Source organism: Euprymna scolopes, chromosome 6 (genome assembly GCF_053919585.1).
Source record: "Euprymna scolopes isolate OS-2025 chromosome 6, ASM5391958v1, whole genome shotgun sequence".
Classification (NCBI taxonomy): Eukaryota; Metazoa; Mollusca; class Cephalopoda; order Sepiida; family Sepiolidae; genus Euprymna; species Euprymna scolopes.
Genome location: NC_136487.1, coordinates 18,397,693 through 18,424,316, shown reverse-complemented (window position 1 = coordinate 18,424,316; position 26,624 = coordinate 18,397,693). Strand labels below are relative to the sequence as shown.

At 33.5% G+C, this 26,624-nt stretch overlaps 1 protein-coding gene across 2 annotated transcripts in view; it reads right to left on the bottom strand.

Moving 5' to 3' along the window:
- Positions 1–26,624, bottom strand: part of LOC145277556 (GDP-mannose 4,6 dehydratase-like) — a 337,466-nt gene that overhangs the window by 121,445 nt on the left and 189,397 nt on the right. For both annotated transcript variants that reach the window (XM_080129028.1, XM_080129029.1), the window contains 2 exons: positions 9,817–9,944; positions 8,171–8,289 (listed from right to left, as the gene is read on the bottom strand). In XM_080129028.1, coding sequence (XP_079985154.1) covers positions 8,171–8,289; positions 9,817–9,944 — 247 coding nt within the window. The remainder of the gene's footprint in view (positions 1–8,170; positions 8,290–9,816; positions 9,945–26,624) is intronic.

The following is a 26,624-nucleotide window of genomic DNA, read 5'->3' as shown; positions in this document are numbered from 1 at the left end:
TTTGGGTTTGTTTACCCAAATTTTACTGTTTTTTCCCCCAACAGATGTTGGGGAGGGGGAAACCAGCTCCCAATTGTCCAGATTGAATAGCAATTGTCTGATATACAACATTGATCAAAGCTGATTGCTTCTGGACGTTTCCCGGCGCGATGCCGAGAACGCTGTAGCTTTGAATTAGTTTCACTTTTTATATGAAAAAACCGAATCGACACGCGAGAAGCCAAAATAGCAATAATTTTGTAAAAGTCAATCTAAATAAATCTAGACGCGACGCACTTTCCCAAATCCTAGATATTATCTAGGACCTATATAAACAGTTGTAAGCGATAGTAACGAACCCGGGACCGTGTGAGAGAAAAGCCTTTGCAAGACATACACGAAATGGTCACACACATTTTGCCTTTTATATATATAGACTAGCGGGGGTACCCGGCGTTGCCCGGGTGTTTCGAAGTGTGTGTTCTCTTAAATACAAAAGAAAAGGGGGGGGGAGTTTTGGTAAGTTGGTAGAATCGAACCCGAAGCCTTGAGGTGAAGTTGGAAAATAAAATGTGAAAAAAGCATGAACCGTTCGGCCAGCCAGAATGAGTTACTGAAAGATGTTTGAATTTATTTAAGTAAGAACAAAATTGACAGGTGCCCGCACGGAAGTCGTAGAGTTAAGATTTTGTGCGAGCTTTATGATGACGACGACGTAAGCAATTAGCTATTCAGCAGTTGTTTTTAATGAGGTCAATGACCAGAAGTAAAAAAAAGAAAACGTTAAAACTTATCTGAAAAAAAAAGCAGGTGGGGGAGTAATCAAAACATCGAAAAGAAAAACAAAAAAACTAACGTAAGGCAAACGAACGATGTTAAATGTAAAAATCTGAAAAACAAAAACAAAAGAAAATAGAAAAACGAACGTTAAAAAAAACATGTGAAAAATGGCTTAAATAAGCCTGTTTCGATATTAAAATTTAAAAAATCGGTGGGTACCCAGGTGTTTTTGGGTGTGTGGTCGGAGGTGGATAAGTGTAGTAAAAAAAAAAACAGAAAAACGAACGTTACATGAAAAATGGCTTAAATAACACTGGTTCAATATTTGAATTTAAAAAATCGGAAAAAAAAAAAAAGACATCTCACACCACGATTTGAACCCAAAACGTTTAGATAATGACCCAACGCACTAACCAACTGAGCTAACAGGACGTACATGAAATTTAGTCAGTTCTTCAACTATTTAAACTAAATCAGGTCATGACGTCATCTGAGGCATGCATAGAACCGGTCGTCGTCATGAAAGGACGGTTTTTGTTGAAAATTGTCGATTTCGGGGTGAAAAAATTAAGATTTTTGGACAAATTTTTCAATATTTTTCGGGCGAAGGATGGAGCTTCAATATGATACCAAGTTTGCTAATTTTTATTCTGTCTGTCGAAAGGTTTTAGCGGACACACAAATACACATACATACAAACATACATACATATTCGCTTTTATAACCAGACTTTTTCAATTTGATAAAAGCTTCATTATAGCATATTTATTATGGGGTGGAGCCGGAACGGTTTAACATCCCAGCTCAACCTAGATAAAGGCAAAAAGTATCCATGCATTAACATGGGAGGGGAGACTTCAATCTATCTTCAAGTGCTATCCTAAGCCGGGAATGGGGCAACGGACTTATATTAAGTAGATATTAATAAGCCCTTCTCACTTTTTTTTTTTTTAAATTTATTTTTATTTATTTTTTATTTTTCTCAATGGAGAGTAAATAATGCATGTGAATGTGTTATCGGCAGCTCCAATAACTAACGTTACCCACCTGATAGTCAGGGACCTAAACCTTGGATTAACCACTAAGGAGGCTGTCCTATCAGCAGGTGCAAAGTACCGGGGCTGCTGTATTGCCATTTGGTGAATGGATTCTGGACCATACAGTATTTTCTGGTAGGGCCTCTCGATGTCATACTAGTGGGTGATTGTTACGGCTTTACCTTATCATGAGCTACAAAAAAAAAAAAATTCTTATCTTTTTCTCTCTTATTTTCCCTCTCTGTCCTGCTCCAACCAAGTCTACTAACCTGCTCCACAAACCCCAAAACCTCAACAATCATGACAAATCTCCAAAAAGGAAACATGAATAAACCTAGAACTCCATCCTCCAATGTAGACCCCTACTACCAGGTCTCCTTCTCCAACATCAGGGGTCTACGTTCCAACCTTCCAATTACAGGAGATGAAACCGGACATATTCTTTCTAAGTGAAACTGGCATAGGGCCAACCACTTCTCTAGACGAATTCATAATTAAAGAATACTCCAACTTAACATCTAAATCTGACCCCCAAGATCGCCATAGGCATGGAATATGTGCCTACATCAAAGATGGTTTTCCATGTGGTAGGGAACTCTCTTCCGTTCGCCTGTTTTCCACCTGACTACAACTTGGACGTCTTCAAGTACAACATAAACAAATTCCTGACAAACCGCCCCCTTAAGTAAGACACTCTATCAAATCTCCAATACTAATGATTACTACAATACTATCTCATTGATTACTGTACAAACAATAACCCTTATCCCTGAGTGGCCTCCGCGCCTTGATAAGTGGTGACCCCCATGTAAAAAAAAAAAAAAAAAGTTTATGCTTCCCAAATGTTCACATTATTATTAATGATTGTTTTGTTTTACGGCATATCAACCCTTTTCGGTTATTTAATGCTGGCACCAGTAACTCTGGGAGGAGTTCATGCTTCAAGTTCTTATAGTTATATCTTCAAATATTTTTTTGTTCGTTTGTTTAGTTGCATATCAACTTGCGGCATTAATTCATGCTAGAATGGTTGTTTTGTAAATGTATGTTTGCTGTATTTTGCTTGTGGTTTTATGTTTGTATAATGTTGATATTTTATTTGCTATGTGCATTTAGAGTTTTTGTAAGTTTTCATATTGTTGGTAAGAAATTAGATTTTGCTGTATATCTCCATTTTTTAAAAAGAATTTCATGATCTTTTATAGTTTAGATTTCTTTCTTTTATCTAAGATCAAAGTGTAGTATCTGTTCTTCAGATGCTGCACTTCTATTTCTTGTTCTCTTTCGGTGGAGGAGAAATCCTTCACGACTGAGACAATTTTTATTTTTGTACCTTTTCTCCACGTTAAAAAACGACCCTGGTGTCTAACTCTGTCCCGTGGGGAGGCATAGTAAATAGGTACATCATCTTTGCTCTGATGCCAATCTGGGATCAATTAAAATGAATGGCTTCATGTTTTGACAAGCTTCTGGGCTTGACCTTTACTCCTGACCTGAAATGGAACATGTATATCAAATCCATTGCCAAAAGTCAGGTATGGTCAATGATGAAGTACTGTTGCCACATCTGGGCCAGAGCTGCTAGAAGCAGCTCATCCTGCCTTGATAGAGTTCAAAATAGACTTCAGAGCTTAGTGGGAGTATGCCCTTTCCTCTTCCCTGCAACCTCTTCCCCATAGAAGAGACGTTGCGAGCCTGTCTCTGCTTTATCGTTACTTTTATGGCAGGTGCTCGTCTAAGCTTCAATCTATGCCCCCCCCTTCGACAGTCTTTCGCGAAAAATACTTGTCTAGCCAGAACCACCACCAATAGTTTCCCCCACTCTTTATCTATGCCTAGACCTAAATGTAGATTCCATGAACAAAGCTTCTTTCTTAGAACTGCACGCCTGTGGAACTGTCTTCCGTTCTCCTGCTTTCCAGCTGACTGCAATCTGATTGTCTTCAAGTCCAACGTAAACAAGTTCTTGATGAACCGTCTCCCTAAGTAATCCAATTTACAAAATTCCCACTATTTATGTTTACTACACTATAATCACATTGATTAATGTATACTCATTAACCCTTATCCTCGAGTGGCCCCCGAGCCTTGATAAGTGGAGATTCCCGTGTTTAAAAGAAAGTATTTTTTCAAATTTTTCATCCTATAGAGTTCGTATTTTTACAATCCTCAAATATGTTTTATAGTTAGTATATATCAACATTGGCATTTGTTTTAATAAATAATTGTGGGTTGGGTGTGAATGTGGTATGTGGAGTTGATTTGATGTGACTTCTTCTCTACTTTTTGTTTTATTTTATTTGAAAAGTTTTTCTTTGTTCAATTCCCATGACTGTTGCCATTTCTCTTTTAATATTGATATAAAACAATTTCTGAATCCGTGAAGTAAAAAAAAAAAAAAAAAAAAAAAAAAAGGAAGGAAAAGAAAAGAACCTCTCAAAGTTTAAAAGAGAAAATGGGACAGGGAAAAAAGTAGCAAGCGAAAATGTAAGGGGACAAGGCAACAAACGTAGAGGGGAAAAAGAAGGAAAAAGAAAGGGAAAAAGAAGGAAAATGAAAAAAGGTAAATAAAAACGTATAAATCGGTATAAAACGCAAAGACAAAAAACGTCTCATTATGAAAATAGATTGAAGACGAGCGGGAATGTCTAACTTGCTATTTGCTTTATTTACACACATATATAATACAAGACAATACACTCACAAACTAATGTCTAGTAAAATTCATGTATTTGAAAAGAAAACACAAAATATTTATATACATATAACATGAAAATCTTCACACGCAGCCATGGAATTACGCAAAGGTGTGTATGCAAAGCAAGAAAACATCCATATGCGCGCATTCCTGATGGATTGCAAACGAGACGTAAGCGAAAGTAGTAAACGTAAAAGTGTGCAGTTGGTAAAGAAATTAGCCATGTGGTAATCTCAACAAATAATGCTGCGGGGCCCTTTAGGAATTGGTATTTTGTTAAGGTTAAAAGCCAGTCCTCAAAGACATGCCGAACGGTTCTTTCGGATGTGAGACAAAAAGATTGAGAAAGAAAACGAGGGAAAGAGCGAGAGTAAGAGAGAAGGAGAGATAGAGCGCACGAGAGAGAGAGAAAGAGAGAGACAAAGGGAGAAAAAGAAAGAGAGAGAGCGAAAAATAAAAAGAGAGAGCGAAAAATAAAAAGAGAGAGCGAAAAAGAAAGAGAGAGAGCGAAAAATAAAAAGAGAGAGCGAAAAAGAAAGAGAGACAGCGAAAAAGAAAGAGAGAGAGCGAAAAAGAAAGAGAGAGCGAAAAAGAAAGAGAGAGCGAAAAAGAAAGAGAGAGCGAAAAAGAAAGAGAGAGAGCGAAAAAGAAAGAGAGAGAGCGAAAAAGAAAGAGAGAGAGCGAAAAAGAAAGAGAGGGAGCGAAAAAGAAAGAGAGGGAGCGAAAAAGAAAGAGAGAGCGAAAAAGAAAGAGAGAGCGAAAAAGAAAGAGAGAAAAAGAGAGAGAGAGAGAAAGAAAGAGATAGAAAGAAAAAGAGAGAGTGAGAGAAAAAAAGAGCGAGTGAGAAAAAAGAGAGAGTAAGAAAGAAAAAAAGAAAAAAGGAGCAAAAGAGAAAAAGAAAGAGAGAGAGAGGGTTGAGAGAGAGAGAGGGTTGAGAGAGAGAGAGAGTGGGGGTTGAGAGAGAGGGGGGTTGAGAGAGCGATAGGAGTTGAGAAAGAGAGATTTGCCTTAATACCAATTTTTTAAACTTTCACTTCCGGTTGAATCATGAACCAAACAATCTGCACATTTGTAACTTTGCCTTCCAAGATTTTTTTTATTTAAAAAAAAAAAAAAAAAAAAAAAAAAAGGCGTGGAGGGCGTGGTAAATAAATTTATAACAACAAGATGCAGAAATAAATTTATAACAACAAGATACAGAAATAAATTTATAACAACAAGATGCAGAAATAAATTTATAACAACAAGATACAGAAATAAATTTATAACAACAAGATGCAGAAATAAATTTATAACAACAAGATGCAGAAATAAATTTATAACAACAAGATACAGAAATAAATTTATAACAACAAGATGCAGAAATAAATTTATAACAACAAGATACAGAAATAAATTTATAACAACAAGATACAGAAATAAATTTATAACAACAAGATACAGAAATAAATTTATAACAAGATGCAGAAATAAATTTATAACAACAAGATGCAGAAATAAATTTATAACAACAAGATACAGAAATAAATTTATAACAACAAGATGCAGAAATAAATTTATAACAACAAGATGCAGAAATAAATTTATAACAACAAGATGCAGAAATAAATTTATAACAACAAGATACAGAAATAAATTTATAACAACAAGATGCAGAAATAAATTTATAACAACAAGATGCAGAAATAAATTTATAACAACAAGATACAGAAATAAATTTATAACAACAAGATGCAGAAATAAATTTATAACAACAAGATACAGAAATAAATTTATAACAACAAGATGCAGAAATAAATTTATAACAACAAGATGCAGAAATAAATTTATAACAACAAGATACAGAAATAAATTTATAACAACAAGATGCAGAAATAAATTTATAACAACAAGATACAGAAATAAATTTATAACAACAAGATGCAGAAATAAATTTATAACAACAAGATGCAGAAATAAATTTATAACAACAAGATACAGAAATAAATTTATAACAACAAGATGCAGAAATAAATTTATAACAACAAGATACAGAAATAAATTTATAACAACAAGATACAGAAATAAATTTATAACAACAAGATACAGAAATAAATTTATAACAAGATGCAGAAATAAATTTATAACAACAAGATGCAGAAATAAATTTATAACAACAAGATGCAGAAATAAATTTATAACAACAAGATGCAGAAATAAATTTATAACAACAAGATGCAGAAATAAATTTATAACAACAAGATACAGAAATAAATTTATAACAAGATGCAGAAATAAATTTATAACAACAAGATACAGAAATAAATTTATAACAAGATGCAGAAATAAATTTATAACAACAAGATACAGAAATAAATTTATAACAACAAGATGCAGAAATAAATTTATAACAACAAGATGCAGAAATAAATTTATAACAACAAGATGCAGAAATAAATTTATAACAACAAGATGCAGAAATAAATTTATAACAACAAGATACAGAAATAAATTTATAACAACAAGATACAGAAATAAATTTATAACAACAAGATGCAGAAATAAATTTATAACAAGATGCAGAAATAAATTTATAACAACAAGATACAGAAATAAATTTATAACAACAAGATACAGAAATAAATTTATAACAACAAGATGCAGAAATAAATTTATAACAACAAGATGCAGAAATAAATTTATAACAACAAGATACAGAAATAAATTTATAACAACAAGATACAGAAATAAATTTATAACAACAAGATGCAGAAATAAATTTATAACAACAAGATGCAGAAATAAATTTATAACAACAAGATACAGAAATAAATTTATAACAACAAGATGCAGAAATAAATTTATAACAACAAGATGCAGAAATAAATTTATAACAACAAGATACAGAAATAAATTTATAACAACAAGATACAGAAATAAATTTATAACAACAAGATACAGAAATAAATTTATAACAACAAGATGCAGAAATAAATTTATAACAAGATACAGAAATAAATTTATAACAACAAGATACAGAAATAAATTTATAACAACAAGATGCAGAAATAAATTTATAACAAGATGCAGAAATAAATTTATAACAACAAGATGCAGAAATAAATTTATAACAAGATGCAGAAATAAATTTATAACAACAAGATGCAGAAATAAATTTATAACAAGATGCAGAAATAAATTTATAACAACAAGATGCAGAAATAAATTTATAACAACAAGATACAGAAATAAATTTATAACAACAAGATGCAGAAATAAATTTATAACAACAAGATGCAGAAATAAATTTATAACAACAAGATGCAGAAATAAATTTATAACAAGATGCAGAAATAAATTTATAACAACAAGATGCAGAAATAAATTTATAACAAGATGCAGAAATAAATTTATAACAACAAGATGCAGAAATAAATTTATAACAACAAGATGCAGAAATAAATTTATAACAACAAGATACAGAAATAAATTTATAACAACAAGATACAGAAATAAATTTATAACAACAAGATACAGAAATAAATTTATAACAACAAGATACAGAAATAAATTTATAACAACAAGATACAGAAATAAATTTATAACAAGATGCAGAAATAAATTTATAACAACAAGATACAGAAATAAATTTATAACAAGATACAGAAACAGATTCTCATTAGTTCTCTATACTCACATGATTTCTATCCCTACATATTTGAAGGCCTCTTCCACAAATTCTCGTACACTGTGCGTTTCTCCAGTTGCAATTACAAAATCTTCTGGCTCATCTTGCTGCAACATCATCCACATCGCCTAGAGGATAAAAAAAATTAGTTAAGTTAAACAAATGCATTGAGGACATTGCAAAGGCTATTCCAAAGAAAGTGGGCTCCCTTTACCATGTTGGAAAATTATTCACACCCAAGAGTATCTTGTAACTCTACATAATAATGACTAGAAAGTCGTATGTGAAATAGATTCTACGTTTCTGAATTTTGGAGTTGAGTATTGATTATCTATATTTAATTTTTTTTAACTACTGCTCGAACTCAAGGACCCGTGACATAGTGGATAAAGTACATGGTAAAATTCAGTTGTAAAGTTACTCTTCTGGAGGTTGAAGGTTCAATCCTCTGTGCAGGCGACACTCAAAATACAATTGTGAATTACTTAGGAATTCTACCTAGTTATGGCTGATAGAACGAGAGAATGCTTTCCACATTACATTCATTAATCGTTATCCTCAAGTGACCTTCGGGCCTTGATAAATATTGACTCCCCAGTACCTACCACCCCTCGTGGATTAAATAAAGGGCTCTGTTCAAAATTCCATGCAGATTCCAAAGTTTTACAGTGTTCAGCAAGATATAATTGAAAAAGGTTGGAGATTACATCCACCGAAATGTGCAAATAACACTCAAGATGAGAATAGTAGTTTGAAAAATCTAAATAATACAAAATAAATTCTATTAACATCATACAATGGTTTGCTACAATTTGTTTTTCCAGATGAAGGGAAAATTATATTATTACAATGGACACAACCGTACAATTTTTTTTTATGGAAAATGCTTTAAACAAGGTATGAAGCTACTTAATGTAAGAAGCAAACAAGCACGAAAGATACTATGAATGAAGACATTACAATTGAATACAGAAAATAATTAGCTCTTAGAAAAATGATGGCTTTGGTATTTCTTGTGTTTTGACGAACACTTTTTTCTGCTTCAAAATTTTTGCATAAAAATGTTTATTTCTTTTTTTATATATTTTTGTATAAAATTGCTTCTTTTTCGTAATATTTTTTACATTTTATTCTTCCAAGCTGGTAATTGTCTTCCACTCAAAACTGTCCTCATTGCAAAACTAAGAGTGTCCATAAACTATTCCTAACTGCCATAAAACTCATTACCACTCTTAAAACTGTCCATAAACTAACTTTAAACATATTGATATCTAGTGTCAAGTCCATTTGTCCCAAATACTGCGACATCTTGATTAATAATCCTATTTTAGATTCCTTTGTATACCTTTGTGAATAACTTCCTATACCTTTGTTCTGCTGATAAACTTATTTCCTCTTACTTTCTTACAGGGTAAACGTCGGTAGTAACACAACATTACAAATAAACAAAGCATACTTTATTCAATATGTCACGGATCCTTGAGTTCGAGCAGGAGTTAAAAAAAAATTAAATAGAAATAATCAATCCTCAACTCCAAAATTCAGAATTCAGAAACGTAGAATCTATTTCACAGACGACTTTATAGTCATTATTATTTATATCATACGGTCAGACTTTTTTCCTTTTTCTGCACAATAATATATAGGATACTTACTTCTACATAATCTTTAGCATGTCCCCAATCTCTCTTTGAGTCAAGATTTCCAAGTTCCATGCATTGCTGCTGACCGAGTGTGATTTTGGCAACAGCTCGTGTGATTTTACGGGTCACAAATGTCTCACCTGGAAGAAAAATAAATTTCACGTAATTAGATAGAGCTAGTGTTAGGACGACTAAACGGAATCAGGAAAATTTTGGCGTATTTTCTGATGCCTAAAACGATTCTTTTTTGTGTGTTTTATTTCTTTTTGCTTAAAATGTAATTTTCCAAGGTTTCAATTAATAAGATGATAAATATTCATCGATTTTAAACTAGCAATAAAACTAAAATCTATCGGTTAAACCCATAAGGGGTATTTTTTTTTTTTTTTTTTTTACATTTGTGGAAATATATGCATATATTACATGGATCTTTGCGGTAATTCGAACCCCCACCACCACCAAAAAATAAAAAAATAAAAATACACAAAAAAGCTATATTTTGAAATTCAAAAAGAACCAGAATCAAGGAAAAAATATTGGAAATCTTCCATCACTAGACATAACATTATCAGATGCAAGGAGACCAGAAAGACTCTGCTTTAACTATCCTGCGATTCACCAATAGAAACTGGTTGTCTTTCTTTTCTTAACCAGTGAGTCACCATGTGTCAAAGGCAAGAGAGTAAAGGCTAAACGAATTGGATGGACTGTCAGTCGAATAATAATGAATATTATAAGAGGATTAAAAATGATTAATGAAACGAATAAAATTAGATGACTTATGAGGAAAGTTTCTGACAAGTTTTTTTGCTGAGCTCATGTTGTAGTTTGCAAAGAAGCAGTCCTGTGGCAATGTGTGTATAACTCCCTTCCATCACTTTACCCTGTTCTTAAAAGTTAAAGGTAATAAAGAAAGAAAAATAAAAGGATTGGAATAATTCATTATAGACAAAAGGGAATATCATCACAAGCAGTAATACCATTTAACCCTTAATTGGAGAGAAAGAGGGAGAGATATAGCAAGCAGAAGAGACTAATTCTGAATTTTTTGTTTTTATCTACCCTTTTCAAGAATAATGGACTTATCCTGAGACAATCAATATAGTTATATCTAAACGTTATGGCAACAATTTGGTGCAGTTATGGTGTCAGAATAATGACGTGTACTTTTGCAACATAATTTTGTTAATACACTTTTTGTTAATTATACCAATGCGTTTGTCTTGATTATTATCACCCTGAAAAGCTACAATAAATTATTAGCTTTACAACAATTAGTTATAATTTTACAACCATTTGGTTCAATCATATATATATAGAGAGAGAGAGAGGATTCCAAAATATAATCATCTATTTCAATGCTAATTTATATTTCAAAATCCCATTAATTTTGGAGCACTATGTGTGTGTGTATATATATATATATATATATATATAAAAGTGAACGTGTCTGTCTGTCTGTGTACATTTCCCTACGCAATAACTCTGTCAATTTTTAGTCTATAGACTCGAAATTTGAAATACCGGGTACTGAGATTTGGGAAAATCGATGTGACGGGTGTCAGCCAGAAATTTGGCTGTTAAGGGGTCAAATTTCAACGATTTGACCTTTAAGAACTCTACCAAACTCCTCCGACAATTTTGGGTCTAGACACTTGAAATTTTAGATATAGGTTCCTTGAACCTGGATCTAACTTAATAAAGTGATTTGAGCCCGAAACTATAAATTTTAAGGGGTCATAATAGGGGTCAAAGTTTTAAAAAAATTGACGTTTTTTTTTTTTTTTTTTTTTTTTTTTTGCTCAACATACACCTCCAAACACCCGGGCAACGCCGGGCTGAAATGCTAGTATATATATATATATCTTCTTAGCAGTACTTCGCAAACGAAGATTCTATTAAAGGGGGTTTTCCACGTCGACTGCAGGCACACTTGTGGCCGACGAGCCTGATGCGGGACAAGCAGGTTTGGCCAGAGCGGCTGCAGTCAAAAGTCACGTAAGGTGTAGCTGCTGAGGCTTCCCGAATCTTCTTCCTGCAGCGCTTCTCCCGCAGATTGTCTGCGGGAGATCTCAAAGGAGGCGATAGCCTGGTGGACAGTGCGTTGCCAAGTAACACGGTCAGCAGCGAGAGCAGACAACTGGAGGTGGTCAATGTGGCAGTCACCGAGGGACTTCTTCAGAGAGTTTTTATATCTTTTCTTCAGTGCCCCTCAGTCATGACGGCCAGTAGAGAGTTCGCTATAAAGGACTATCTTGGGCAGGCAATGATCATCCATTCTGGAGACATGCCCGACCCAGCGTAGCTGTGACTTCAGCAGCATGGCCTCGATGCTGGTGAATCTAAAGAAACTTTGAATAAAAAAACTGCAAAATAAAGAATGCAGTTTAAATTCCCGGAAAAAAAGAAACTAAATTTAACCTATTGCAGACTTAGCACCTACATAATCCGACTTCTAAAAAGTTTATAATTACAAATGAGAATTTATTTATATAACAATGAAAAAAAAAAGCCTTAACTAAAATTGTTAAATAGAAATAGATTTAGCACTTGCATAAGCCAATTTCTCAAGAGTCTTCAAAGAGAATTTAACTATATAAGGATGAAAAGAGAAAACCATAACTAAAATTTGATAAAGAAAAAACGGGGATCCTCAGCTGTTTACCATGTAGCTGTTTCGGAGATTTAAAAACAGGACAGCTGTTAAATACAAGGTTCTCCAGTGGATAATACCACCTCCCCAATAATATATATATATATATATATATATATATATATATATATATATATATATATACATACAGGGTGACCAAAAAAAAACGGGCCCTAACTCTAATTAGGCCCCGTTTCTTAGTGTTTTGTCCAAATGAAATGAAACTTTGGTCATAATTAGTTTATTATATTCAAAACTTCACATCAAAACACTAGGGTCTTTGGCCTTTTTTTCTCCGTTCTACAGTATATGTTCTTGATGGCCTCCATTTAGCTTTTGTTTTTGTTGGGTTGCCCTGTATATATATATATATATATATATATATATATATATATATATATATTATGGAGTAAGCTGATATACATATTTCTGGAATAATGAACTTAGCTCATCTTGATCTTCTAAAACTCTGGAACAAATCACAACCTACCTTCAACTGTGTCAAACTAGAAACTGCAGTCAACCATTGCAAATCCAAGATGGTCTGTAAACTGTCCTCATCTGTTGTAAACTGTTGCAAAACCCATCAACACACCTAAAACTACCCGTAAACTAATTCTAAATATATTATTTATGTCCAGTCGTTTATGCACCACACCTTGATTAACAATCCTAATTTAACTCCCTTTGTGTCCCTTGGTGAATAACTTCCTCTCCATTCTTTTGCTAATAAACCTATTTCCTCTTTTTTGTTGTTATATTTTTTCCTTTCCTTTTGCTGGGGGGGGGGGGTAAAAAGGAGGAGGAAAAATAAAACAACAATAAAGATGAAATAGGTTTATCACCAAAATGATACAGCATAATCACGTTGATACACCGGTTCCCGTTAGATCACTGAAGTTAAGCAACATTGAGCCTGGCCAATACTAAAATGGGTGATTATTTGGTAATGTCAGGTGCTGTATGTGCTTGGAGCCTAGAAAACGATTGGCGCTGCCAGGCTATTCTTGCCTAACACATTCTGCATGAAATAATGTACGAGCTGACCCACTTCCCATAGCAGTAGAGCAACGAAACTTGGCACAGTTATTAGTCTTTCTCTACATAGGAAGCACCCAGAGTTATGCATTTCTCCCATCGTTTGACGCAGCTCTGGAGACCGTTTTTGTAGAACACCTCAGGTTGGTCCTCCAACCATGATGTGACTTTAGAAATCAAGGCTGCATCATTTGGGAAACGCTTTCCTTTCAAAAACAACTTCATGGCTGGGAAGAAATGAAAGTCAGAGGGTGCAAGGTCAGGAGAGTAGGTAGAAGGATTTCATAACCACACGCCCATGCTTCTGATCTGGCGACATGCGAGTTATGGACCGGAGTGTTGTCCTGCAGGAGGAGGGTACCTTTGCTGATCTTGCCCCGCCTCTTGATTTTGATAGCTTCCCTTAATTTCCTCAAAAGTGAAGCATAATAGGCTCCTGTAATTGTGGTACCCTTTGCCAGGAAATCTGTCATCACTACTCTGTCCTGGTCCCAGAAGACTGTGAGCATGATATTGCCAGCGGAGGGCTGCACCCTTGCCTTCTTTGGAGGTGGTGAGTTCAAGTGCCTCCACTGCATTGACTGGGCTTTTGTCTCTGGATCATAATGATGGACCCAGGTTTCATCCTGTGTAATCAGTCTTTTGAAAAACTTTGACTCATCTTCTTGGCACATCTCCAAATTCATCCTCGAGCACTCGATGTGTTCTTGCTTCTGGAATGGTGTGAGCAACCTGGGAATCCATCTGGCAGACACTTTATGCATATGCAAATGGTTATAAATGATAGTTTCCACAGACCCTGTACTAATTTTAACATCTTGGGCTATTTGGCGAATAGTAATGCGCTGATCATCCAAAATGGCAGCCTCAACTTGACGGACAGATGCCTCATCAATGGCATAAGGGGGGGGGGCAGGTCTAGGAGCTCTTTCCACAGACTTCCGGCCATGTTTGAATTCACAATACCAGCGTTTCAAAAGGTCATATGATGGGGCATTACCACCATAAGTTTCTTTCATTTCATCAAAAGTCTCATGTGGTGTGCGTCCTTTCAAATACAAAAACCGGATCACTTCTCGACAAGCTCCATTTCACACCTGACTCTGTTCAAACACCTGTAAAACAGAAACTACAATTAGTTCAGAGCTGTAATTTGCCACATAACCCGTAGAGATATAAATCATTGCATATGCAAATTTCAGCTAGATCAGACAACTGGAAGTGGGTCAGGGGCATTACTTATTGTACGCCCCTCATAGCAACCCCATGGCCCCAGAGGGTTAAGAGACACATTCGTCCAACTTGGAGGGCAGATTGGGGGGCTGACGTCGATAGTATCACAGGTACACAATGCTCTAGTGCAGTAATAGGAGCACCGTAGGAATGTAGGATCGACTACCAATTCTTAAACATAATAAACTAAGTATCCCTCAACATAGGGCCACCACATGGCAGACATTATCGAATTGATCATCAGATAAACTTGCCATGACAAGACTGACGGTATGGGGACAAACATGGCAGAAAAATAAAGCCAATATCAACTATTCTGAAGAATCATCAAGATACATTGTAAAACTTGAGATTTTCGGAAGCAATTTTATTGATTCTCTGTAAAATGATTTAAAGTGTGTTGAGTAGAAAAACACTGAAATTAAACCTCAAAATAAAAGTGAAAAGTTAAGCGAAGAATTTTTTTCTTGAGTTTAGATTTTTTTTTAAGTCTAAAATGTCAAAGAATTCAATGTTTGTGTGTCATTTAGTTTTATGAGAATGAGTGAAACATATGCTTAACAGTGAGTGGTCACAGGGTAATCACAGCTGCTAGAATGGGGGAAGGGTTAGGGTTAGGTTAGGGAAGTGCGCATAAATCTATTTTAAACGCATGTCCAAATGAAGAAGGACGGAAAAAATAAGAAAATAAAGGAGGGAAAAAAAACTAGAAAAACGAAAAGGAAAATTATGACAAAACAAATATAAGAAAAAAATTAAATTGTAGAAAAAAAGGAGAGAAATGACAAGGAAGGGAACGTAGAAAGACGGTGTAGAAGGAGACAAAAGATGCTGAAAAGGAGACAAAAGATGCCGAAAAGAAGACAAAAGATGCCGAAAAGAAGACAAAAGATGCCGAAAAGAAGACAAAAGATGCCGAAAAGGAGAAAAAAAGATGCCGAAAAGGAGAAAAAAAGATGCCGAAAAGGAGAAAAAAAGATGCCGAAAAGGAGAAAAAAGATGCTGAAAAGGAGAAAAAAAGATGCTGAAAAGGAGAAAAAAAGATGCCGAAAAGGAGAAAAAAGATACCGAAAAGGAGACAAAAGATGCAAAGCAAAAAAAAAAGACAAAAGATGCAAAGCAGAAAAAAAAGACAAAAGATGCAAAAAAAAAGACAAAAGATGCAAAAAAAAAGACAAAAGATGCAAAAAAAAAGACAAAAGATGCAAAAAAAAAAAGACAAAAGAAATAGCAATATGTAAAATAAAGACAAGAAAAACTTCTTTCCCAGTATATAGAATAATTGGGTTTTAAAACTACACTGTTTAAATTTATGCACATAATTACGTTAACTTAACGGCAATTTAATATTTAACTCTGGCGACGTTTAATTTTATTAACTATTTTAATAAACACAAAACACGATGGAAACAATATATCATGAAACCCACACGTGACAGAAGTTAGAGTGCAACTGACACACGAACATAAAATAAACCCTCATTCGTTTGTTGAACAATGCATAAACTTGTACTTTGAAAATCAGTTGGGCTGACAAGCCATAAGAGTAAGAAATAGTTGTTGTTGTTGTTGTTGTTGTTTTGTTTGTTTTTTGGAAAGGCGACTTCAAAGTACACTTTGGCGGCAAAGGGTTAAATTTAAAAATTTATGAAAATTCATTGGATGTTGGTTAGAAAACTCGAAAGTAGGCGCAAGGTCTCTCCTCAAAGAATGCCGGTGGAGAGGCACCTGTAGAATAAGTATGCATTATATAGAATGTTCTTCCATTTAATGACTTTTGGTTGGAAAGTCCAAACAAGAAACCTCCATAGTCGAAAAGGGCAGCATTTTTATTTATTTTCTATTATTTTATTTTATATTTATTTTGGTTAGTAAGCAAAAACAAAGCTGCTAAGAGAATGAAAAAGCAGTCGTGAAGAAAATGGAATGAGAAATTGAGTGAAAAAAAAAACGACAGTTGGGAAAAACGAAATTCATAAGAATTAACAATGATTTTTTTATATTATTCTCTCTTTTGTATTTCTACACCATTTCCTTATTTTCTTTCTCTCCACAGGATTTGTCATTCTACAAGGGTGAGGCCGATTAAAAAGAACAGCCAGTTGATTGGGCACCCATTCAGTCTGCTTGCCTCGCTATCACACAAATTTTACAGTTTTCGTTTCTTGACAGTCTTTTCTACTCTTTAGCTCTCCTTCCACGCAATCCCTGCCACCGTATGTGTGTGTATATATATATATATATATGTGTGTGTGTGTGTGTGTGTGTGTGTGTATACACAGTGGAGGGGGAAGCTCACAACCAATTTTCTATCAACGAGCAAACACAAGAGAATGAAATTTCGGTGTCAGAGAGTGCTTCTCTCTCCAAGCGGAATGAGCCCCTTACACAAATGCAACAAATAATAATTAAAAATTGTAAAAGAAAAACAGATTCAATACGGAATTACTAATAACATCTGCTAAAATAAACCCGTCTTCCCCTTTCACCGATGACGACGAATGCACTAAACGATTAAGTCCATGAAAAATTTAAATAAAAGGAAAATAAAATAAAAATAATAGAAAAGATTTAAATAAAAATGGATAAAATACGTCAAAAATGAAAACCCTCAAATTGTTTTTTTTTTTTTTTTTTTTTTTCCAGAAGAAGGGATTGGTGGTCGGTTATACAATAAACAGTGACATAATAACCCACCGGTACGCATGCGCACTCGAGAAAAGAAATAATTGCTAAGAACGGCAAAAGAAACAAACAAGAACCAAAAGGAAAAATCGTGTTGATTTATTCAGAGAAATATTTTTTCAATTCAAAAAAAAAGGGGGGGGGCGGTTGCCACACACGTACAAAATAAATGAAGCCGACAGAAAATTACCAAAATAAAAGAAAATAAAACCATTTTTTAAATGAGAGAGTCGATGGGGGAGGGGGGTCAGAAAGATACTGCAAAATAGTATTCATGAAAAAGAAAATGTGTGCGTGCGAATTAAAAACAAAAGGTGTTTGTATTATTTGGATTCTACTGTTCCCATCTTGAGTGTTCACAATGTTTCGATCGATGTAACCTCCAACCTTCTTCAGATCTGCAAGGAACCTTTTCAGATGACGATTAATTATTCGTATTATTTGAATTCTTTGGACTACTGTTCTCATCTCGAGTGTTATTTTCACAACGTTTCGGTCCATGTAACCTCTGACTTTCTTTAAGTGTATCTCGACGAACTCTAGAATCTGCAGGAATTTCGAACAACCCTTTATTTAATCCACGGGGATGCATGCTCTCGTTCCGTCAGCCATGATTGTGTAGAAGTCCTAAGTAATTTGCAATTGTATTTTTGAGATTCGCCCGCATTGAAAATTGAACCTTCAACCTCCAGAAGAGTAACTTCACAAATGGATTTTACCAACTACTTTATTCACTATGCAATGTGTCCTTGCGGCCTGTGCAGTTTTTCAAGTTCGACAAAATATATCTGAAGAAGATCGGAGGTTACATAGACAAATGTTGTGAAAATAACACTCAAGATGAAAACAGTAATCTGAAGAATACGAACAATCAAACTTCATCTCAAAAAATGCAAAAACGAACAGAAAATGTATCATCACAAATTTTGCAACAGGATACGAATCATTATATGAGGCGAAAATACCCATCGTTAACGAGGAAGTAGTTTTGTTTTGTTTTGTTAAGTTAGCATTAGTTCGGGCTGAAGTATCGTTCAGCTTTGTCCCGTTTGCCTGTTTCTCACCTGACTACAACCTGGATGTCGTCAAGTCCAACATAAAAAATTCCTGATGAACCGACCCTTAAGTAAGACACTTTATCAAATCTCAACACTAACGTACTGTACACGCAATAACCTTTATCCCCGAGTGGCTTCCGGGCCTTGATAAGTGGTGACCACCTTGTAAAAAAAAAAGAAGAAAAAAAAAGTGCATCCTCCCAGACAGTATCTTGTTTTAAGGAGAACGTCTTACCCTGACATTTATTGGGTGAGTTTGTACCACAATTTTGCTTTATTTTTTTTTTATTTTTAATTCATTGTCAAAACTTCAAAGATGTAAAGAGACTTCGCGTCCATTACTACTTGTTTTTAAACCGAATAAATATTTTACGTTAAATAAAAACACTAAAGATTTATTCAGTTATGTAGAAAAGTAACTTATCTTGTCTTTGATAACATTGTTTGAAACAAACAGACCTTTTTTTTTTAACATATTTACCTCGTTCCCACCGCTGGAACATATGACAAAAGACAAGAAAGTGGAAGAAAAGAAAAGACAGCACACCAGAGGAGGCACACTGTGGCCACACAAAAAATATCCTCAACAACCTCACTGGTATTCTCCATTGCCTAAAAACTACCTCACGCGACAAAGAATCGTCAGCTGTTGCCACTGCAGCCCACCATCTGCTGGGTCGAATCATGGCTACCGTGGCCGTGGTCGAATGACGTGAACAAATTCTTGATTGGCGATAAGCGTCAAAAAAAATTGAAGTAGGTGCTTTAAGTTTGTGCAAAGTTTGGGCTAAAAAAGCTATTTGTCTTTGTGGCTTTTTCCTAATTGCCGAGACCTTGTTCTCAGTACTGTTCAACAGACAGAAGCAGACCCACATTTGTCAGGTTGACGTTTGGTTTGTGTAATATCAATCCTTTTCAGATTATTTTATACCGAATCTGGTCATTTTGGAAAAAAGGTTTTATGCTTAAAATTCTTTATATCTTTAAATACGTATTCATCGTGTTTGGTTTGATTGTTTTGTAGAGGAAAATTGTTTTTCTTTTTAGCTTTATTGTGATATAAAATGTTTGCCTATTTAAAAAAAAAAAATTTTTTTCATTGCTTGGTTTATTAATTTGAAAAATGTAACATCTTTCTCCATCATTTGTAATGGAATGAAGGTCCTAGAAGACAAAGAAAACGACAGAAACAAAATAAAATCCCGTTAGATTTCGAGCAGAGAAGGCAAAAATTATATGCAAATCCAGTTCAGAAACGAGAAACATAAACTAATGTTGAGACGATTCCAATATCCCCCCCCCCATCCGATTCAGATTCTTTTCAAATTTCTGAATATTTAGCTATAGATCCGCTTATTGTTTTTTGGGAGGAGGGGGCGGATTACCGTAAACGACCATGTAATATGTGCAAATGTGTTTAGGAAACGTAAAAATATACTTGAGGGAGGGGTGGGATTTATAGATTTTAGTTTTACTCGCAGTTTAAAATCAATAAATATTTATCAGTTTATCATTAGTATCGGCAGTGGAAGATAAAGTTTTAAAATAGGCAAAAATGAAACAATTTAAAGAATCGACTTTGGCATCGGAAAATAGGCACAAATTTTTCTGATTACGATTTCCCAAAAAGTTAAGATTTTTCAGATTCCCGATTCCGATTAATTGTCCCACAACACACCAGAGAAACAATATGTCAGAAAATTGTTTAAGAGTCATGAAATAGGAGAAATTTAAAAAGCAAACAAATTGACGAGAAAAAAGAAAAACTATGAAATGTGCGTAGATGATATCCGCTAAATTCAATCATTGGTAGACATAACTTTTCAAATGTTCTCATCTTTTTTTTTTTTTTTTTTTTACATAGGCATCATCACTTATCAAGGCCAAGAGGCCACTCGAGGATAAGGGTTAAAGAGTGTACAGTAGAAACTGGACAATATAGTAATCGTTAGTAATGGAAATTCGGTAAATTTGATAACTTATATGGAACGGCTTATCAAAACTTGCCCACGCCAGACCTGAAGACAACCATACCGCAGTCAGCTGGAAAGCAGGAAAACGGAAGACAATTTCACAGACATGCAGTTCCAAGAAAGAAGCTTTGCTCATGGAATCTACCTTTAGGTTTAGGCACAGATAAAAGAGTGGGGGAAATTAGTGATGGTGTTTTCTGCTAGACGAGTGTTTCTTGTGAAAGTTGGCGAGGAGGGACCATAGATTGGAGCTCAGCCGAGCACTTGCCATGAAAATAATGATAAAGCAGAGGCAGACTCGCAACATCTCTTCTGTGAGAAAGAGATTGCAGGGAAGAGAAAAGGACATTCCCTACGAGGCTACGAAGTCTATTTTGAACTCTATCAAGACAGGATAAGTCCTTTCTAGCAGCTTCTGCCCAGATGTGGCAACAGTACTTCATCCTTGGACGTACCTGGCTCTTATATAGATAGAGAATTGCATAAACAGTGAGATATCGACTGGATCGATAGAAGAATCCCACCATTTTTCCAGCAGCCTTGGCAATGGATTTAATATTAATGTATGTGTTCCATTTAAGATCAGGAGTAAAGGTCAAACCCAGAAGCTTGTCAAAACATGAGGCCTCCCCAAAACGAGAGCCATTCATTTCAATTGATGCCAGATGGGGATAAGAACGTTGATGAAATGTGTCAATTTTTCTGTTCTCATTTCAGGTCAAAGAACTTGATGCTAATAGGCAACACTCTTGTTGTTGCTAACACCCTTATCCGGCAACAAAAATGCAAAAATAAATGGTCATTTTTTTTTTTTTTTTGGCACCTGTGCATTATTGTCACAAAACGTTTTATTTCAGTTTGAAGGGCGCACATCAGATGGGGAGACAATGTTAAAATTGCCTAAACTTTTCCAAAGGATTTCTTCAAAAATAGTCATAAATACATTGGATGTGAATACCTTTTGCTACGAAAATTGAAAAAAGAATCCGACTTATTAGAATTTTCTAAATTTTATTTTTATTCAATAAATGTTTAAAAAAGAAAAAAAAAACTCTCATTCATTTTTTTAAACAAATTATTTTTATTTATTTATTTATTTATTTATTTATTTATTTATTTGCGGACTGTTGTCCTTATATTCATAATTCATTATATTCATAGTTATTGTTTCACGTTGTTTCAGCCAACTATTCGTCTGGCCTTCATCAGGTGGCGACTGACAAAGGCCAGATAAATAGTTGACTGAAATGTCATGAAACAACAACTATGAAGATGAGGATTTTCAAAAAAAAAAAATATATATATATATATATATATATATATATATATATATATATATATATATATATATATAACTCATCTCAAAGGATTCCGATAATAAAATAATTAAAAAATTTTGTTTTTAATTCTATTTTCTGAAATTTTTTTGTTACTCAAGATATGTTCAGATATTTAATGTTTTATTTCGTGTAATTGTATGTTTTATTTTATTTCAATTCAATAAATGTCCAGATAAATAATGTTTTATTTCATGTTGACATTTGGAAAAGGTTAGAGAATTCTTGAATTGTCTCCCCTTTTGATGTGCACTCTTCAAACAGAAATCAAAAAAATGTTCTCCTGTGGCAGTAGTGCACTAGTGCCTTTTTTTCATTTGAAAACAAAAATTTTATTACTGTTAATGGAATGTTCAGCCAAATTATGCCCAAATCTGTGGACAAATGAAAATAAACAGGCAACCGTCTTAATGTTGGGTTAGGGTGAAATCATATGAAAATGGAATACTAAATTCCAATGACCATTTCTTTATTTAAAATAAAAAATTCATATAATCTTACGATCTACTTTATGCACACATGAACAGCCAAAATACGCACACAAAGTGTCCATCAAAAATATATAGCATGCATAATATTATGAAAAATCAGTTTCTCCAATTTAGATCAAAGCTGAACCAAGATAGAGTATCTTGCTTAATATCCTTTTAGATAGCGCCTTATAACAATAATAAAGATAAGCATCTTTTAATTATTTACTATTGTATGTATAATATTATATATATATATATACTAGACTACCCGTGACCCGTTGGGTCAGTATGTTATATTAGCTATGGAATTCATGTATGAGCGTGACACTTGTGACGTAAAGAAAACAGGGGGGGGGTGACATAACAGAAACATTTCTATGAAAGTATCTTAAAATGAAAAATCACTCAAACAAAAAAAATCCTCCCTATTCATATAAAGTTATCTATTTTTCTGAATAATCGCTCAAAAATCGAAAATTAAACATGATTTTCCTACGAATCGAACGCCGACGAAAGTCATTTAGCAGCAAAAACGCACATGGACCTACCGATGAGAAATATAAGAATGAAAAACCCATATTGGAATCCTTCAACCAAGTTATAGAAACTTAAAATCTAAAAAAAATAATTAATAAAACCTGAAGCAAAAATATAAAACGTAAATAAATAAAATAAAATAAAATTAATATTGAAACAGATTAGTAAATGTGTCAACAAATTCACCGTCCTCACACAACTATTTTGTATCTAGAAATGTAAACAAAAATAAAAAAAGAAGAAAGGAAAAGGGACGGATAGAAAGTAGTAGTAATCTTGGCTTTACTACAATTGTTCTTATGTTTGTCAACGGGTTGAAGTTGTTTAGTTGTAAGAAAATAGTGACATTATAGTTGTAATAAAGAATAGTTGCAAAACACCCCCACTCTTCCCATTATAAATAATAATTTCGAAATAATAACGTTAATATTTCAGTGCGCAGGTCAAAATCTGCAAAAGAAGCGATTTGTGTTTATTTGTTTACGTTGTTATGGGTTAATGTTTATGCGCGCATGCGCAACCGGATGTCATAAACCGGAAAATGGGTTACATACATCGTTACAAGGTCATTTGAGTTTTATAATTCTATATATATATACAAAAAAAATACACGTGTGGGTAGGAGTGAACTATAGATTTTAGTTTTACTGATAGTTAAAAGTACATAAATAATTGTTTTATCATTACTAATGGAAAATAAGTCTTGAAGACAAAAAAAAAAAGAAGACAATTGAAAGAATCGTTTTGGTATCAGAAAATGGACGCAAATTTTTCCGATTCCGATACCCAAAAGTTCTGATTTTTCCAATTTCCAATTCCGATTAATCGTCCCAACACTAATACAAATATTAGCAGGAGTACTACTTACACTTGATTTCTCAACCCTTTCGTCTTCCACTCATTAGTGTAAATGAAAATGTGTTTTGTTTTCTTTCAGAATAAAATAATTAAAATAAACAAGTACATTACTCAGGCTTATGTTGGTCGATATCGGTTATGAAATAACTATACTACTATAGCAAAAATAAAATAATTAAAATAATTAAAAACAATAAATAAAATAAAACAATTGCCTAATGTCAATTTCCAATCCTGAAAGATGGCAAAATATAGCGCAACAACGAAGACAAAACTTTATCCACATGAGCCTTCTTAAACTCTTTATGAGTTTCGCATAGGGATACAAACTCGCCATGATAGGATGATTTAAAAGTAAAGTCCCCCCCCCCATTCTTTTTAATTCAAAAAGTTGAAGAGTTACGAAAACGGAAGTAGTACCATTAAAACGAGCGATTTTGTGTTCCAGAATTTATTTTTCCACCATTCTTAATGCACTTTTTCCAGGAATTCAATGGCGCAACTCTGCTTCTGCTGCATGTGCATTACAGGGGTTGCTTTCCTAGAGTCTCACACCGTCAATATCTGCAGCAGAAAGATGAAACTTTCAGGTCATGAATGCATAAGTTCAATCATAATAATAATAATGCAATTTTGCAATCCCCTCCAATTCATTTGGACAGAATAAAAAAAAAAGGAGGCATTACTTTTGGAACGCTCTTTATAGTTTAATCGTCTAAAATACAGTTTCTATTTTTAATTTAAAAAGAAGGATATCAAATGCATATGCAAATTTTACGAAAAAAAAATCTGGAGCTATTTTTATATATTTATTGTTTTTATTGTGGATAATAATATTCATAAATGTGTTATGATAAGCTTTATTTATGGAGTTTGGTTGTTTTGGAGTCTTTTTTTTTTTTAATACTAAGTTCTCTTGGCATGCTTTCTAGCTAACTAAAACATGGTCGTCTTCAAGTCCAATGTAAACAATTTTTTTGGTGTCTTAACCCCTTAATTATTCAAATTATACCCAACTTCCACTATCAATTATTAAGCTGTCGTCTCATTGACCGCCTTACACTCAATAACCCTTATCCGCAAGTGGCTTTCAGGCCTTGATAAGCAGTGACCCCCTTGTAAACAAAAAATGGAAGATTCTTTAAATTTAAATTTTTGTAAGATTCCTTAAATTTTAGATATTGTTTTTTAGAATCAAGATAATGTAATAGATTTTGATCAAAATTGGAATAAGGATTCTAGACATACGGTTTAATAGAATTATATATTGGTTTTAATTTTCCTAATAGAACATGTTCTGCTTGGAGATTAATTTTACCTGTCTTGGGACAGGTGTTTTTTGGTATTATATACGAATCAATCTGTTTACAAAAAGGTAGTTATTTCTTGACAAAATACAATTAAGGAACATTATTTAATGAAAATTATAGAGTATTAAATATATTGTAAGACTTTAAATCCTATAAAACAAATAAGAACGTGTATGTTTCTATAGAAGTAAACAATTGACGCGTGCATGTGGGCAGGGTCAGTGAAAGAGAGTCACCCAACAAGAAACATGATCGTTTACCAATTATGTCACAAATACGAACATGATGAATATCTTTCTTCTGTAGTTAACAAATCAGAACAGCTGTGTTGAAATAAACCAATTGGATACAAGAGATCTAACATTTGACCAATCGGAGGGCGTTTCAATACATGTGAGCCAATAAAAAAGGAGTTTGGAGTTACATAATCGCTAAGATACTTGAGATTTTACAATAAAAAGAAAGGATACAAAAAGGAAAAGGGTGAAAAGAGATGGAAGGTTGGGGAATAAATAATGAAAAACGAAAAAGAGAAAAATGGAAAGCGAAAGAGAAAAATGGAAAGAGAAAGACAAAATGGAAAGAGAAAGACAAAAATGGAAAGAGAAAAAAGAAAAGTGGAAAAAGAAAAATAGAAAACGAAAACGAAAAATGGAAAACGAGAGAAAAATGGAAAACGAGAGAAAAATGGAAAACGAGAGAAAAATGGAAAACGAGAGAAAAATGGAAAAATGGAAAACGAAAAATGGAAAACGAAAAAGAAAAATGGAAAACGAGAGAAAAATGGAAAGTTTTTCACTTTCCATTTTTCTCTCGTTTTCCATTTTTCTTTTTCGAAAAAAAAGAAAATTGAAAAGTAAAAAAAAACAAAATTGGAAAATGAAAGAAAATTGGAAAATGAAAGAAAATTGGAAAGTGAAAGAAAATTGGAAAGTGAAAGAAAATTGGAAAGTGAAAGAAAATTGGAAAGTGAAAGAAAATTGGAAAGTGAAAGAGAAAAATGGAAAGCGAAAGAGAAAAATGGAAAGCGAAAGAAAATTGGAAAGCGAAAGAAAATTGGAAAGCGAAAGAAAATTGGAAAGCGAAAGAAAATTGGAAAGTGAAAGAAAATTGGAAAGTGAAAATGAGAAATGGAAAACGAAAAGGAGAAATGAAAAACGAAAAAGAAAAATGGAAAACGAAAAAGAAAAATGGAAAGTGAAAAAAAGAAAATTGGAAAACAAAAATAAAGAGAAAATGAAAAAAAAAACGGAAAAGAAAGTTACAATTCCGCCTTTGCAAAGTTTTATTTATGTTTTAAAGTATTTTCCTGTTTTATCTTATTTCCTAATACTTCTTAATAGACAGATGGATAGAATGAAAAGAAACGTAGAAGTGAAGTTTATGACGAAAATGTTTGTGGGAAGACATAAGAGAGAAAAAAAAAAGACACCTAGCTGCACCTTAAAAAAAAACACCGATGTACAGTAAGAAAAGAAATCCCAAATAGGTTTAGCAGCAGAAGGGCGAAGAAGAACATAGAAAAGCAAATATAACAAGAATTAAAAGTAAAGAAAATGAAATGTGAATGAGAGTTAAAAGGCTACAATGATGGTTTGAAGTTCTCCATGATAAAGTGTTGGTCACCGATCTCACCCACCTTTTGTGGAAGACGAAAGGGAGCCT